At 38.9% G+C, this 14,127-nt stretch overlaps 1 protein-coding gene across 1 annotated transcript; it reads left to right on the top strand.

Moving 5' to 3' along the window:
* The first annotated feature begins 11,712 nt into the window (after positions 1 to 11,712).
* Positions 11,713 to 12,907, top strand: LOC110538942 (uncharacterized). Its single transcript, XM_021625910.3, has 5 exons — positions 11,713 to 11,856; positions 12,047 to 12,118; positions 12,207 to 12,356; positions 12,490 to 12,567; positions 12,711 to 12,907. The coding sequence occupies exons 1-5, from the start codon at positions 11,713 to 11,715 to the stop codon at positions 12,798 to 12,800; spliced, it is 534 nt and encodes a 177-aa protein (XP_021481585.2). The 3' UTR covers positions 12,801 to 12,907.
* The last annotated feature ends 1,220 nt before the right edge of the window (positions 12,908 to 14,127 follow it).

Raw genomic sequence — 14,127 nt, forward strand, 5'->3', positions numbered from 1 at the left:
ACAGAACAAAGGTCTTGCCTGACTGTGTTGTACTGACCAGAGCCATGTTATGATCTCAATATGACTAACATAAGATAAAAAAATGCGGGCTGCTTGTACAATAGCCTGGGACAACAAAATGTAATTAATTACTAAATTGTAATTTAGAGATTTAAATTTTTTATTTCACCTTTATTTAAACAGGTAGGCAAGTTGAGAACAAGTTCTCATTTACAATTGTGATCTGGCCAAGATAAAGCAAAGCAGTTCGACACATACAACAACACAGAGTTACACATGGAGTAAAACAAACATACAGTCAATAATAATACAATAAAAAATAAGTCTATATACAATGTGAGCAAGTGAGGTGAGATAAGGGAGGTAAAGGCAAAAAAAGGCCACGTGTACCGTTTGTCTTCGTCCTCCTCTGACGAGGAGTAAGAAATGTCAGACCAATGCACAGCATGTTAAGTGTCCATCATTTAATGAAGCAAAATGAACACTGAACAAAAACAATAAACAACAAAAGAACAGTCCCGTAAGGTGAAGGACAAAACACTAAACAGGAAATAATCACCCACAACTCAAAAGTGAAACCAGGCTACCTAAATATGGTTCTCAATCAGGGACAATGATAAACAGCTGCCTCTGATTGAGAACCATACCAGGCCAAACACAGAAATCCCAAATTATAGAAAAAGGAACATAGACAACCCACCCAACTCACGCCCTGACCATACCAAAACAAAGACATAATGAAAGAACTAAGGTCAGAACGTGACACCATGGTGGCGAAGTAAATACAATATAGCAAGTAAAACACTGGAATGGTTGATTTGCAGTGGAAGAATGTGCAAAGTAGAGATAGAAATAATGGGGTGCAAAGGAGCAAAATAAATAAATACAGTAGGGAAAGAGGTAGTTGTTTAGCCTAAATTATAGAAAGGCTATGTATAGGTGCAGTAATCTGTAAGCTGCTCTGACAGCTGGTGCTTAAAGCTAGTGAGGGAGATAAGTGTTTCCAGTTTCAGAGATTTTTGTAGTTCATTCCAGTCATTGGCAGCAGAGAACTGGAAGGAGAGGCGGCCAAAGGAAGAATTGGTTTTGGGGGTGACCAGAGAGATATACCTACTGGAGCGCATGCTACAGGTGGGTGCTGCTATGGTGACCAGTGAACTGAGATAAGGGGGGACTTTACCTAGCATGGTCTTGTAGATGACCTGGAGCCAGTGGGTTTGGCGACGATTATGAAGCGAGGGCCAGCCAACGAGAGCGTACAGGTCGCAGTGGTGGGTAGTATATGGGGCTTTGGTGATAAAACGGATGGCACTGTGATAGACTGCATCCAATTTATTGAGTAGGGTGTTGGAGGCTATTTTGTAAATGACATCGACGAAGTTGAGGATTGGTAGGATGGTCAGTTTTACAAGGGTATGTTTGGCAGCATATGAGTGAAGGATGCTTTGTTGCGAAATAGGAAGCCAATTCTAGATTTAACTTTGGATTGGAGATGTTTGATGTGAGTCTGGAAGGAGAGTTTACAGTCTAACCAGACACCTAGGTATTGGTAGTTGTCCACATATTCTAAGTCAGAGCCGTCCAGAGTAGTGATGTTGGACAGGCGGGCAGGTGCAGGCAGCGATCGGTTGAAGAGCATGCATTTAGTTTTACTTGTATTTAAGAGCAATTGGAGGCCACGGAAGGAGAGTTGTATGGCATTGAAGCTCGCCTGGAGGGTTGTTAACCTCTCTAGGGTATGTGGAACGCTAGCGTCCCATCTGGCCAACATCCAGTGAGGTTGCAGAGCGCCAAATTAAATTACAGAAAAACAAAACATATTTTACATAGGTTTAAAGATTAACTTCTTGTTAAACCAACCACAGTATCATATTTATAAAATGCTTTTCGGCGAAAGCATACCTAGCCCAGAACATACCTAGCCCAGAACATAGCCCAGTTGACAAATTATTACAAACAGTAACCAGACAAGCAGAAGCGTTACAAAACTCAGAAATAGAGATAAAATTAATCCCCTACCTTTGATGATCTTCATATGGTGGCAATCAGAAGACATTCATTTACTCAATAAATGTTCCTTTTGTTCGATGAAGTCTCTTTATATCCAAAAACCTCCAAAAACCGTTTTTTTTGCGCGTTTTCTTCAGTAATCCACAGGCTCAAACTCAGTAAAAACAATCAGACAAAAAAATCCTAATTGTATCCGTAAAGTTCATAGAAACATGCCAAACGATTTTTATATTCAATCTTCAGGTTGTTTTTTAGCCTAAATGATCTATAATATTTCAACCGGACAATAACGACGTCAATATAAAAGGTAAACAAGAAATGCACATGCGCCTGAAAAAACTCTGCGACATGTTAGGGTCCACTCGTTCAGACTGGTCTTACTCCCTCATTTATAACAAGCCTGAAACTATTTCTAAAGACTGTTGACATCTAGTGGAAGGCATAGGAACTGTAAATGGAGTCATACGTCAATGGATACTGTAATGGCAAAAAAAACTACTTCCTGAATGGATTTTTCTCAGGTTTTTGCCTGCCAAATAAGTTATGTTATACTCACAGACACTATTTTAACAGTTTTGGAAACTTTAGAATGTTTTCTATCCAAATCTACCAGTTATATGCATATCATATCTTCTGGGCCCAAGTAGCAGGCTGTTTAATTTGGGCATGCTTTTCATCCAAAATTCCGAATGCTGCCCCCTACCCTAGAGAGGTTAACACAGTGCCCAAAGAAGGGCCAGACGTATACCGAATGGTGTCGTCTGCGTAGAGGTGGATCAGAGACTCACCAGCAGCAAGAGCGACATCATTGATGTATACAGAGAAGAGAGTCGGTCTAAGAATTGAAACCTGTGGCACCCCCATAGAGACTGCCAAAGGCCTGGACAACAGACCCTCCGATTTGACACACTGAACTCTATCAGAGAAGTAGTTGGTGAACCAGGCGAGGCAATCATTTGAGAAACCAAGGCTGCCGAGTCTGCCGATAAGGATGTGGTGATTGACAAAGTCGAAAGCCTTGGCCAAGTCAATGAATACGGCTGCACAGTATTGTTTCTTATCGATGGCGGAAAGATATCGTTTAGAACCTTGAGCGTGGCTGAGGTGCACCCATGACCAGCTCTGAAACCAGATTGCATAGTGGAGAAGGTATGCAGGCAATAGGCTACATGTACACCACCAAGTCAGATCAGAAGGCGAAATTAAGAAGGGGAAAAGGCACCAAATTATTAGGATGAGGCACATGAGCTACTAACAGCTTACTACACAACGTGCATTTAGTATTACTTTCTTAGCTACAGTATACATATCTCCCTGGCATATTACATAATTTATGAATCAGCATACAATACATTTTTGGACTCACCTTGTTGTGCTGTGCTCACTTGAACAGGAAGGTTGAGCTGTGGTCCTTCTTGGGCAAATTTAGTCATCAAAGTCTGGCATTCTCTGGATTTATGGTGCTTTCAAGACAACTGGGAACTCTGAATAAAAAACAAGGTTGAATCATGATGACGTCAGTGATCTTCAGGTCGGAGCTGTAGAAAGAGCCCCAAGTTCCCAACTTGCAATTCCGAGTTGGATGACCATTCAAAACTTATTGGCACACAATTGGCTCAGCGTCGTCCGGGTTTGGCTGGTGTAGGCCGTCATTGTAAATAAGAATTTGTTCTTAACTGACATGGTTAGTTAAATAAAGGTTACATAAAAAAAGACTATATATTGTGATTTGACGTAATTTTAACTGTTGCCAATGACCCTCAGCCTTCTTGGGTGGACACTTCTAATGTAACTCTATGGCAGCACCCAAGGGGCTTGAATTTTCAGGCTCTACCTTTAGATATTGCAGTCATGAAGTGTCCCCATGAGTGACAGAACACTGAGCCAATCACGAACTAGAGAATATTACCTCATCATGGCGCAATTAGAAAACATTACCAACCCCTACGCTCCATAATTTCTGCTGGCTGCCCCACCACCACAGAAAGCACTGAGCTCTAGGCTGAAAGGCTGATTAAATTATTATATCTGTTTGAAATCAACAGGGGTGTAAAAATTAGGTACACTTCAAAAGATAGACCACTTTGTATAACTCCGACAAAAAAAAGATTTCCCCCAAAGGATAAAGATATAGTGTTCTTCCTGATCGATCCCTTGCCGAACTATTTGCCTTGCTTAAATCTGTGTCGGTCATTTATAAAACAATATTATTCATGGTGTTCAATAAGTAAAAGGTGGAAGTCCCCGTAGACAGGCGCTTTCATAACGGAGTATATTTTTCGTTCTGGAGTTAGTGCACGGAAAGGACAGGTGCATCTCTCGAAGAATTGTTCAATTCTGACTTATTTGTTATTTTACTATGAATATTGGCTTATCAACCAGGAACATGTTTTAGATTAAAAACATTTACATGTGAATCAATTTTAGTCAGACGATAGCCTAAGTAAATATGCATTTATTTTCAAACATTGCGTCCTCCTATATCACTATATAGAACAAAACTGTTTGAGTTTGTACTTTCACTTCGAAAACAATAGCTTTTTATCTTGCCTTTGCAAATGCAACACATTTTCATTTTACACACAGAAACTATGCTGTCCAACTGCGTTGGAACCGCTTGCTTAAAGGGTAATTGTGGTTTGTGGACCTCAACTACCCGTTTAAAGATAAAGTTCAACCTTGTATGGGTTCTATCAACTACACACTCAACATGACATTTTTTCGTTTTAGAAACGGATTTGGGTGGTCTGAAATATTTTGGTATACCTTCCTATATGCTCCCGGTTTTCAGAATAAGACACTTGTAGCCTATGCAGTGCACAGGCAGTATAGACCTTGACAACACAGCTTAAATTGGAGTCTATATTGCGGGTGCATTTTGAATCTGGGCCTAAACTGTAGCTATGCGTGCGTAAAATATAAGTCTATCACATAGATCATCTGTCAAAGTATTCAATATTAGTTTGTTTTTATTGGAACTATAAAGAAATATTGTATTTATTTATCCAGATACTGTATGTGAGTTGATGGGACCTCTTCATCTATTATCTTTCCAAGAGGGACTGAACAGTAACATCATGGTTTTAAGAACGATTGCTATGCTCCATTTAACTAACATTCAGAAATTGGCATTTCAATTATGTTGCAGTATATCCAGTACATGTTTACTTGATATTATTAATAACTATACCAATCAACAATGTTTTACATTGACATGATGATGTCTTAAAGTGCAGGAAAATATGTCTGGAATTCAGGAAGTGTATTGTTTTTCATTGAATATTATGTTGATATGCAAATATCAGGAAGAATAACATCACATTTAGGATAACATTTCATTGAAAAGTAGTTTAATTTCAAAGTTGCATCACACTAGCACAATTTTAACCAATCAATGTCGTGTTTGTCTCTTTATTGCAATATTATAGCCTACATGGAAATTATTTACAACACGGAGAAATAACAAACATATACAGCTTACAGTGGCAGAAATCATATATTCAACAACAACAAAAATGGGGTTCCAGAATAGAACGAAAAGTAACGCTACTCTCACACATGTTTTATTGTCATCTTTGATTTATTGTAAAATAACCTCAGGATGCTCCCCAAAACATGAAACAAATATGTTTTATGTGAATATAATATATAATACACCATGGGTACAGGCTAGGCTAGGCCTACTCAACCCTTCTCAATAGTTAATATTTGAAACACAGTTGACAAAAAAAATACAAACTATGAGATTCTTTACCTCATGTGAAAGAAAGTCGTCCAGCTGTTTGAAGTAGTTCTTAACCATATCACCAATTGGAATGTTTCGACGCAGACTCATGTCTCTGACCTTCAATAGTAAACAAATAACATTAAATTAAATATGTGATTACGTGAAAAATAATAAAACTAATACTAATAATAACTGTGTAACAAGTTAACAAATTAAACATAACCAAGAACTTACACATTCCCGAATTTTGTCGAGCAAGAAGGTATTGGAGGTCCCTGAGTTTGATATAATTCCATTTCATAAGTGTCAGTTTTTTTTGTAAGAGCTCGCCAGCTAGTTGAAACGCAAGTCTCAGTATCCAAAACGTTCCCCCTTCTTGTAATCACAATAACACCCCGTGTAACCAAGCAATTGAACTCGACTAACACTAAAATTGTAGACACACACTCATGATCTCCTGAGGATCACGACTTTTGAAAGCGTTGGACGTTGGACCATTATCATTTCCGCCTCTTGGAAACAGCCTCTTGGTCTCCTCTCCTATACCACACACAAAATAACCCACATCTCTATAAAATAACTGAATATATGAATAAATCAAGCTCCAACAATGTATTTTTTTAACTAGAATAAATAACTTGTGATCTCTTTTCGATTCTCTTCACTGACATCAGTGAATACAAAACCATAAAACGCTTTCACTTTCGAAAAAAAAAACTATTTTACATACCACTGTATTTCGTCACCTATCCCCGTAGGTAGAACGCAACACGTCACCTATTTAGATGATTAGCTCAATTGTTGTGGATTATGTTTTGTAGCCATCTTCTCACATGGTTTGGAACCTTAACTTTTATATATGGTACCGTTGGCTCACCTGTGATGAGCCCCTATTTTTATCCGAATTTAGGCTTTCCTGTTTTGCATGTTATTTTGGCATTTATGTGTCACATATCAGATTGCAAACAATGTAAAAAAACAAAACAATATACGTATATATCAATGAGTTAATAAAGCCGCATACAAACATGGTCTCCTTTTTGTTTTCTTGAGTAAGGCAGCTCCAAAATGCAGGTGTTTCAGCCTAGCTCCGTGTTTTCTGTGATGGTGGGGCATGCCAGCAGAAATTACAGAGTGTTGCGGTAGAGCTTGAAAATCCAAGCCCCTTGGGTGCTGCCATAGAGTGACATTAAACTGCCCATCCAAGAAGGCTCAATATCATTGGCCACGGACAAAATGATATCAAATCACATATCTACATTAGCTTTGATGGGACTGATGATGTCAACATCATACATTCAAAATCTTAGCTAGCAGTCATCAGCATGAATCAAGTCAACAATCTACTGGTAAATCCTTTTCAATCCTTGTCATATGAAGATAAATAATGGAGTGAAATTATAGATAAAACATCGGCCAATGGACATAAACATTACACAGCAAGTTGGAAATCGCAAATTCAACAATGAGTAGTTTGGAATCAAATTCAAATCAAATTTATTTATACATCAGCTGATATCTCAAAGTGCTGTACAGAAACCCAGCCTAAAACCCCAAACAGCAAGCAATGCAGGTGTAGAAGCACGGTGGCTAGGAAAAACTCCCTAGAAAGGCCAAAACCTAGGAAGAAACCTAGAGAGGAACCAGGCTATGTGGGGTGGCCAGTCCTCTTCTGGCTGTGCCGGGTGGAGATTATAACAGAACATGGCCAAGATGTTCAAATGTTCATAAATGACCAGCATGGTCGAATAATAATAAGGCTGAACAGTTGAAACTGGAGCAGCAGCACGGCCAGGTGGACTGGGGACAGCAAGGAGTCATCATGTCAGGTAGTCCTGGGGCATGGTCCTAGGGCTCAGGTCCTCCGAGAGAGAGAAAGAAAGAGAGAAGGAGAGAATTAGAGAATGCACACTTAGATTCACACAGGACACCGAATAGGACAGGAGAAGTACTCCAGATATAACAAACTGACCCTAGCCCCCCGACACATAAACTACTGCAGCATAAGTACTGGAGGCTGAGACAGGAGGGGTCAGGAGACACTGTGGCCCCATCCGAGGACACCCCCGGACAGGGCCAAACAGGAAGGATATAACCCCACCCACTTTGCCAAAGCACAGCCCCCACACCACTAGAGGGATATCTTCAACCACCAACCTACCATCCTGAGATAAGGCTGAGTATAGCTCACAAAGATCTCCGCCATGGCACAACCCAAGGGGGGGCGCCAACCCAGACAGGATGACCACATCAGTGAATCAACCCACTCAGGTGACGCACCCCTTCCAGGGACGACATGAGAGAGCCCCAGTAAGCCAGTGACTCAGCCCCTGTAATAGGGTTAGAGGCAGAGAATCCCAGTGGAAAGAGGGGAACCGGCCAGGCAGAGACAGCAAGGGCGGTTCGTTGCTCCAGAGCCTTTCCGTTCACCTTCCCACTCCTGGGCCAGACTACACTCAATAATATGACCCACTGAAGAGATGAGTCTTCAGTAAAGACTTAAAGGTTGAATCAGTGGCTAACTGCAAGTGGCTAACTGCAAGCATTGCAAAGCAATCATTAGCCTGCTATTCAGTGGAGTGGCTGTGTGATCCCAAGTCTAAAATTAAGTGTCTCTTTTCCTAGTTGAAAATGATAAACATTCAACATTGGCCATGCTGTAAATTAAGCATGATTTGTGCTGCACTCAAAACATCTGTTAACTCTGACATTAGTGAGTTCAAGACAACTGGGAACTCGGCTACGGCTGGGACAATATGTTTTGAACTTTCATCCAACTCGGAATAGTACATTCGGAACTCGGGACTCTTTCTAGAGCTACGACTTAAAGATCACTGATGTCATCATGATTCAACCATTTTTTCCTCTCGAGTTCACAGTTGTCTTGAAAGCACCATAAGTCCAGAGAAAGCCAGACTTTGATGACAAAGTTTGATGACAAAATTTTCCCATGAAAGACCGTTGTGCCACCTTCCTGTTCAAGTGAGCACAGCACAACAAGGTGAGCCCAAAAATGTATTGTATGCTGATGCATAAATTATGAAATATGCCAGGGAGATATAACAGACCGCTGTGCCACCCTAATAATCTGGTCTATTTACCCTTCTTAATTCCACCTACTGTTCGGATTTAGTCGTGCACTTGAAGCCTATAACCTTTTTTAGAGAAATGCAAACATCGAATATTGTAATATTTGTCCTACGTTCCTGACTTGGTGTACAGGGAGAACACTGTAAGAATGGCCCATATTCTGAATTTTGTCACTGTACATTTCAAAAGTGTAAAACAAATAGTTATATTGACTATGTCTGTCCTAGCTTGCTCATTCATGTCTTAATTGAAAGTACAGATTGCCTCTTATCTGCTTCTTATCCCCTTATGCCATATATGTACATCTCAATTGTCAGTTGAAACCACATTTGTTTAAGCAAGTCCGCCATATCAGCTATGTTCTTTTAAAAGGCAGTAAAATAAGCTGAATTAACTGATTCGCTGCCGGTCAACGTTCCTTTGATAGCCAGGTGTAGGGTGGTAAGGATTCACTCCTTTGTGCTGAAAAGAAAGCTCTGCTTTTGGAACAGCTTTATGTAGGCCCTAACAGTTTATGGGCAACATTTGTCACCTTTATAGTGTAATTAATGTGTTGTGTAGTGGCTTTGCTGGCATGCATCATTATTGTTATTATTTTTGCCCCACAAAGATTTACATTCTACAATCGCCACTGAGAATAACTAAAAACAACAACTTTAGTGAACCTGCCTACGTATGCAACGGAGGATAGGACGCTCTGGAAGACCGGACGCTCTGGAGGATACACATTTTATCCCGTTGACCCAAGACATCCAAATACAAATCCATATGGTTAGGACTGTATATATATATATATATATATATATATATATATATATATATATATATATATATATATATATTAAAACATGTTGTAGAAGAAATGATGAGCTTTATTAATCACAGTCATGAATAATACGTTTGAATGATTCATATTCGATAGATGTAGGGCATTGCGACATGAGTCAGTTTCATTTTTAAAACGCAATATGGAGGATGCACTTCATTGTGTAAAAACATCCTGCCAATGTCATGGCGAAAGGGTAAACTCTTCATTGCAGTGAGTCCATAGAAAAATGGATGGGGGAAGGGGTTTCAGAATAGCCTGACCAATCACATTGTATTAGGTTACGTGTACTGCTCTGAAAGCAAACAGAACTGAAACCAGGTGTGTATCTGCCATATTTGACCAAAATAAGACTATATTGTACTTTTAATCAAGTGAATGAGCAGAGATGACGTAGACAACAGAGGAGTTCATCGTTACATGTTGCTTATACAGGCAATAAGCATGTAATAATAATATTGAGTGAGCTAGCCTAGCAAGCAAGAATTTCACTGCACTTTTTATACATCCTGTAAACTGTGCATGTGACAAATTCAATTTAATTTGATTTTATTTGCTTTGATTTCATCTCCCAATGTATTCAACTTATATTTTAAAGCACACAGTTGAGAATGGCATTCAAGTGATTAATACAGCAATTTAAGAATTCTAAGCATCCATATCTTCTCTTGTCTAGCATTAACTGCTACCGTATATGTCCCCAAACATGAATTTTAAGCATCCATCCTCTTTAAAAATGTTGTCCTCGTAACAGCGCCTAAGGGGGAAGAATGTCCCCTGCTGGCCTGTTAACATCACTTCAATCAGATCAGAAAATGTCAACCGTGTTTTATATGGGGTTGTCTCAATCAGATTACACTCTTACTTAAATATGACAGGCGAATTTCTTAGGAGATAGTGAGTATTGTAGATTATAAGGCAGTTTTAGACCGTTCTACATTTTGGGGCCTATAGCCAATAAATATCCAGTAGGTATGACTCGTATTTCTAGTAAGGTTTAGTTTATTGTCATGGTGTACATGCTTGGCATTGTACTGTTCATTTAAATAAATAACCAAATAATTACCTAAACAAATCAACCATGTGAAATCATGTGATATATTCATAAAAATATATAAAGGTTGTGTTCAAAACCATATGAGAAGATGGCTACAAATAGAATTCATGACAATTGAGCTAACCATCTTAAAAGGTTCTACCTACTGGGATAGATGACGCAAAGCAGGGGTATGTAAAAACTGCTGTTTTCGAAAGTGAAAGCGATTTATGGTTTGAATTCACCGATGGCATCATCCCCCGCGACAAAGGTTGTTATTTATTTATTAGCATTTTTTGCAACCCTGAACCCTTTTCCTAAACTTAATCTACTTCTCCCAACCTGCTTCGTTACTAATTGCTTAGTATCTAGCTGCAAATAAATAAGGTCCACAATACATCTTTTAAACTACCTTTTTATACTCCAATGTCACTATGTTTTACAATAAATAATGAAATGCCATGGATGCTACATGTAGTATATTAAGATAACTGCAGTGGAGCAGCTGTGTGGAGTCCAACTATTATCATCATGTTCTTCTTTCTGAAACAGAGTAGCTATGCAAATAGTTACACGTCCCATCCCTTGGGAGAGGGGATGTAAAAAGTATGCATTTAAATGATTATACTGTAGGCTATCATGTCTACAGTATAATGCATAGGCTACTGTATTTAAAATGCATTGCGTGAAGATCACTGTGTACCTATCATTATATTATTCTCTGTTTTGATGATGTATTGGTACAAATAAGTATTTGCATAACCCATGCTTTGAACAACATTCTTGCGCACACCTGCATACAGGAGACAGGAACGAAACATTTCGTCAACAGCCTTGCAAGGTGAGGAGATGGAATTTTCAATGCTCTTTCAGTTTCCCTGTTTGACATTTCCTTTTGTGTATAGCCATAGGAAATTACATATTACCTCATCTATGATATTTCAGTGAGGGACACTATAAAGTTAGGGCACGTAGCCCAACGTTTAGAAGTAGTGTTCAGGGATTTATCAACTGACTGCACACATGGCAACTCTTAACGTGTCCTTTGTGGTACATCTTCTGTGTATAATTGTTTTTTACCCGGCTGTGTATGCTAAATGCAGTGCTCCAAAAGTGCAAAAATATTATCTTTCTCAAACTCACCAGACCCTCAATGATCTTGCCGAGGTAGGTTAATTTCCGTAACCTGTTACAAATTGACCATATTTAGAAATATGGCTCTGAACACAGGCTGTAGCATATATACTGTGAGATCACACGTTATTTATTCTAATTTAAAAAATATATTATTGGAGCTTGATTCATTCATATATTCAGTTGTTTTATTGAGATATGGTGTATTTTGTGTGTGGTATAGGAGAGGTTACCAAGAGGCTGTATCCCAGAAGCTGAAAGGTTAAGGGTCCAACGTCCAACGCTTCCAATAGAGGTGATGCTCAGGAGATCATGAGTGGCTATAGTGTTTGTGTTAGTCAAGTTCAATCGCATGGTTACACGGGGTGTTATTCTGATTACAGGAGGGGGAAAAGGTTTGGACACTGAGACTTGCGTTTCAACTAGCCAGCGAGCTCTTCCAACAAAACCTAACTCTTGTGAAATGGAATTCCGTCAAACTCAGGGACCTTCAAGACCTTCTTGCTCGACAAAATATGACCTATTCGGAATGTGTACGTTCTTGGTGATGTTTATTTTTTGTTTACTGTAGCTTTTTACACTATTATTATTATTATTGTTATTCTTTTTTTTTTATGTAATGGCGTGGATATTTATACTAATGTTGTTTGTTGTTTACTATTTCAGGTGAGAGACATGAGTGTGCATCTAAACCTTCCAATTGAGAACTACTTCAAAGAGCTGGAAGACTTTATTTTACATGAGGTAAAACATATAGGTTGCATTTGTTGTCAGCTGTGTTTCAAGTCTAAACTATTGAGCGGGGTGGAGTGGGCCTAGCCTATACCTATGGTGTATTATGTATTATTTTCACCTAAAATAAATATTGTTTCATTTTTTTCTTTCAGCGTTTCAGCGCGTGCTCATGGGAGCTCGTGAGAGCTGAAATGGGGAGCATCATTTCACAAGCAATCAGAAATGCCAAGAAACACGTGTGAGAGTAGCATTACTTTTAGTTCAAATCTGCATTAAAATGTAACTTTGTTTAATATATTAAGTATGCCACTGTAACCTATATATATTTATGTTATTTATCAGTGTTGCAAATAATTGCCATGTTCACTATAATATTTAAATAAAAAGACAAACACGCTTTATATTGGGTTAAATTGTGCTAGCAATTTTGTAAAATTGTGTGGTGTGATGCAACCAACGACTTTTTCGTTGAAATGTCAATATATATTCAATAAATATTCCTCCTGACAATTACACATCATCTTCAATGAAAAACAATAAAATCCTTTACAATACTCTGAATTGCTGAATTCCAGCCATACTTTCCCGCACTTTAAGACATCATCATACCACTGTAAAACATTGTTGATTCGTATAGTTAGTTATTCATAATACTTTGGTACACAAACCACAATTACCATCCATATCCGTTAAATTGTTTAGAAATTACGGCACTTTCATACATAGCCCCCCCCCCCCCCATTTTAGGGAAAGAAAAGTATTAGGATAAATTCACATGTGGTTATTACAGTAGTACAAATGGTTTGGTCCCATATTCATAGCACGTAATGACTACATCAAGCTTGTGACTCTACAACGTTGTTGGATGCATTTGCTATTTGTTTTGGTTGTGTTTCAGATTATTTTGTGCCAAATAGATATGAATAGTAAATCATATATTTAATGTGTGTCATTTTGGAGTCACGTTTAAAAAAATTTAAGGCAGCAGAATGTGAAAACTTTGCATAGCTGTGTACTGTAAGGGCGAGCACCAGTGTCATCGGACCCTCCTCTACGCGTTTCCCCCCTATGGTCGTGATTCAGCCCACACTGAAGATAGTGCTTCCGGAGGACTGGTCATTGGTCATTGTGGCTCCACATTGGCCCAAACTACCATTCTTATGTACAATAAAAGTGGTTTGCGTAGATCATTTACGTAGATCATTTGCGTAGGTCATTTGCCGCAGCCAGAAATTTGGAATCTGTGGGCTTGGCCCTTGAAAGGTATAAACTGACAACACAATCATGTGAGGCTTCAAACCAATCACACATTCAATTCGTGCACATATGTACATAATGCATTTCAGCAAATTTCGTGTGTTTGCTGAAACATATGATGCTCCACGAGAGGATAGATTTACGTGGTGGGCTATGGGCTTTGGTGCCAAAATAAAGGAATTGTTCCTCTGGGGGACATTTTAATGTTCATACAGGTTTTTTTTTCGAGCAGGGCCGTTCATTCTCCACCCCGAAGATGTATATGGCAACTATTTCAGCGTGTCGTATGGGAATTGATGGTGCCACTCAAGG

Source organism: Oncorhynchus mykiss, chromosome 12 (assembly GCF_057628025.1).
Source record: "Oncorhynchus mykiss isolate SJ-2025 chromosome 12, ASM5762802v1, whole genome shotgun sequence".
NCBI classification, from domain to species: domain Eukaryota; kingdom Metazoa; phylum Chordata; class Actinopteri; order Salmoniformes; family Salmonidae; genus Oncorhynchus; species Oncorhynchus mykiss.

Excerpts from the sequence above, each read along its gene's own strand:
- LOC110538942 (XM_021625910.3), top strand. The coding sequence starts at position 11,713 with ATGGCAACTCTTAACGTGTCCTTTGTGGTACATCTTCTGTGTATAATT. Across the intron at positions 12,357-12,489 it reads ATATGACCTATTCGGAATGT|GTGAGAGACATGAGTGTGCA; the intron begins GTACGTTCTTGG and ends TTACTATTTCAG. Across the intron at positions 12,568-12,710 it reads AAGACTTTATTTTACATGAG|CGTTTCAGCGCGTGCTCATG; the intron begins GTAAAACATATA and ends TTTTTCTTTCAG.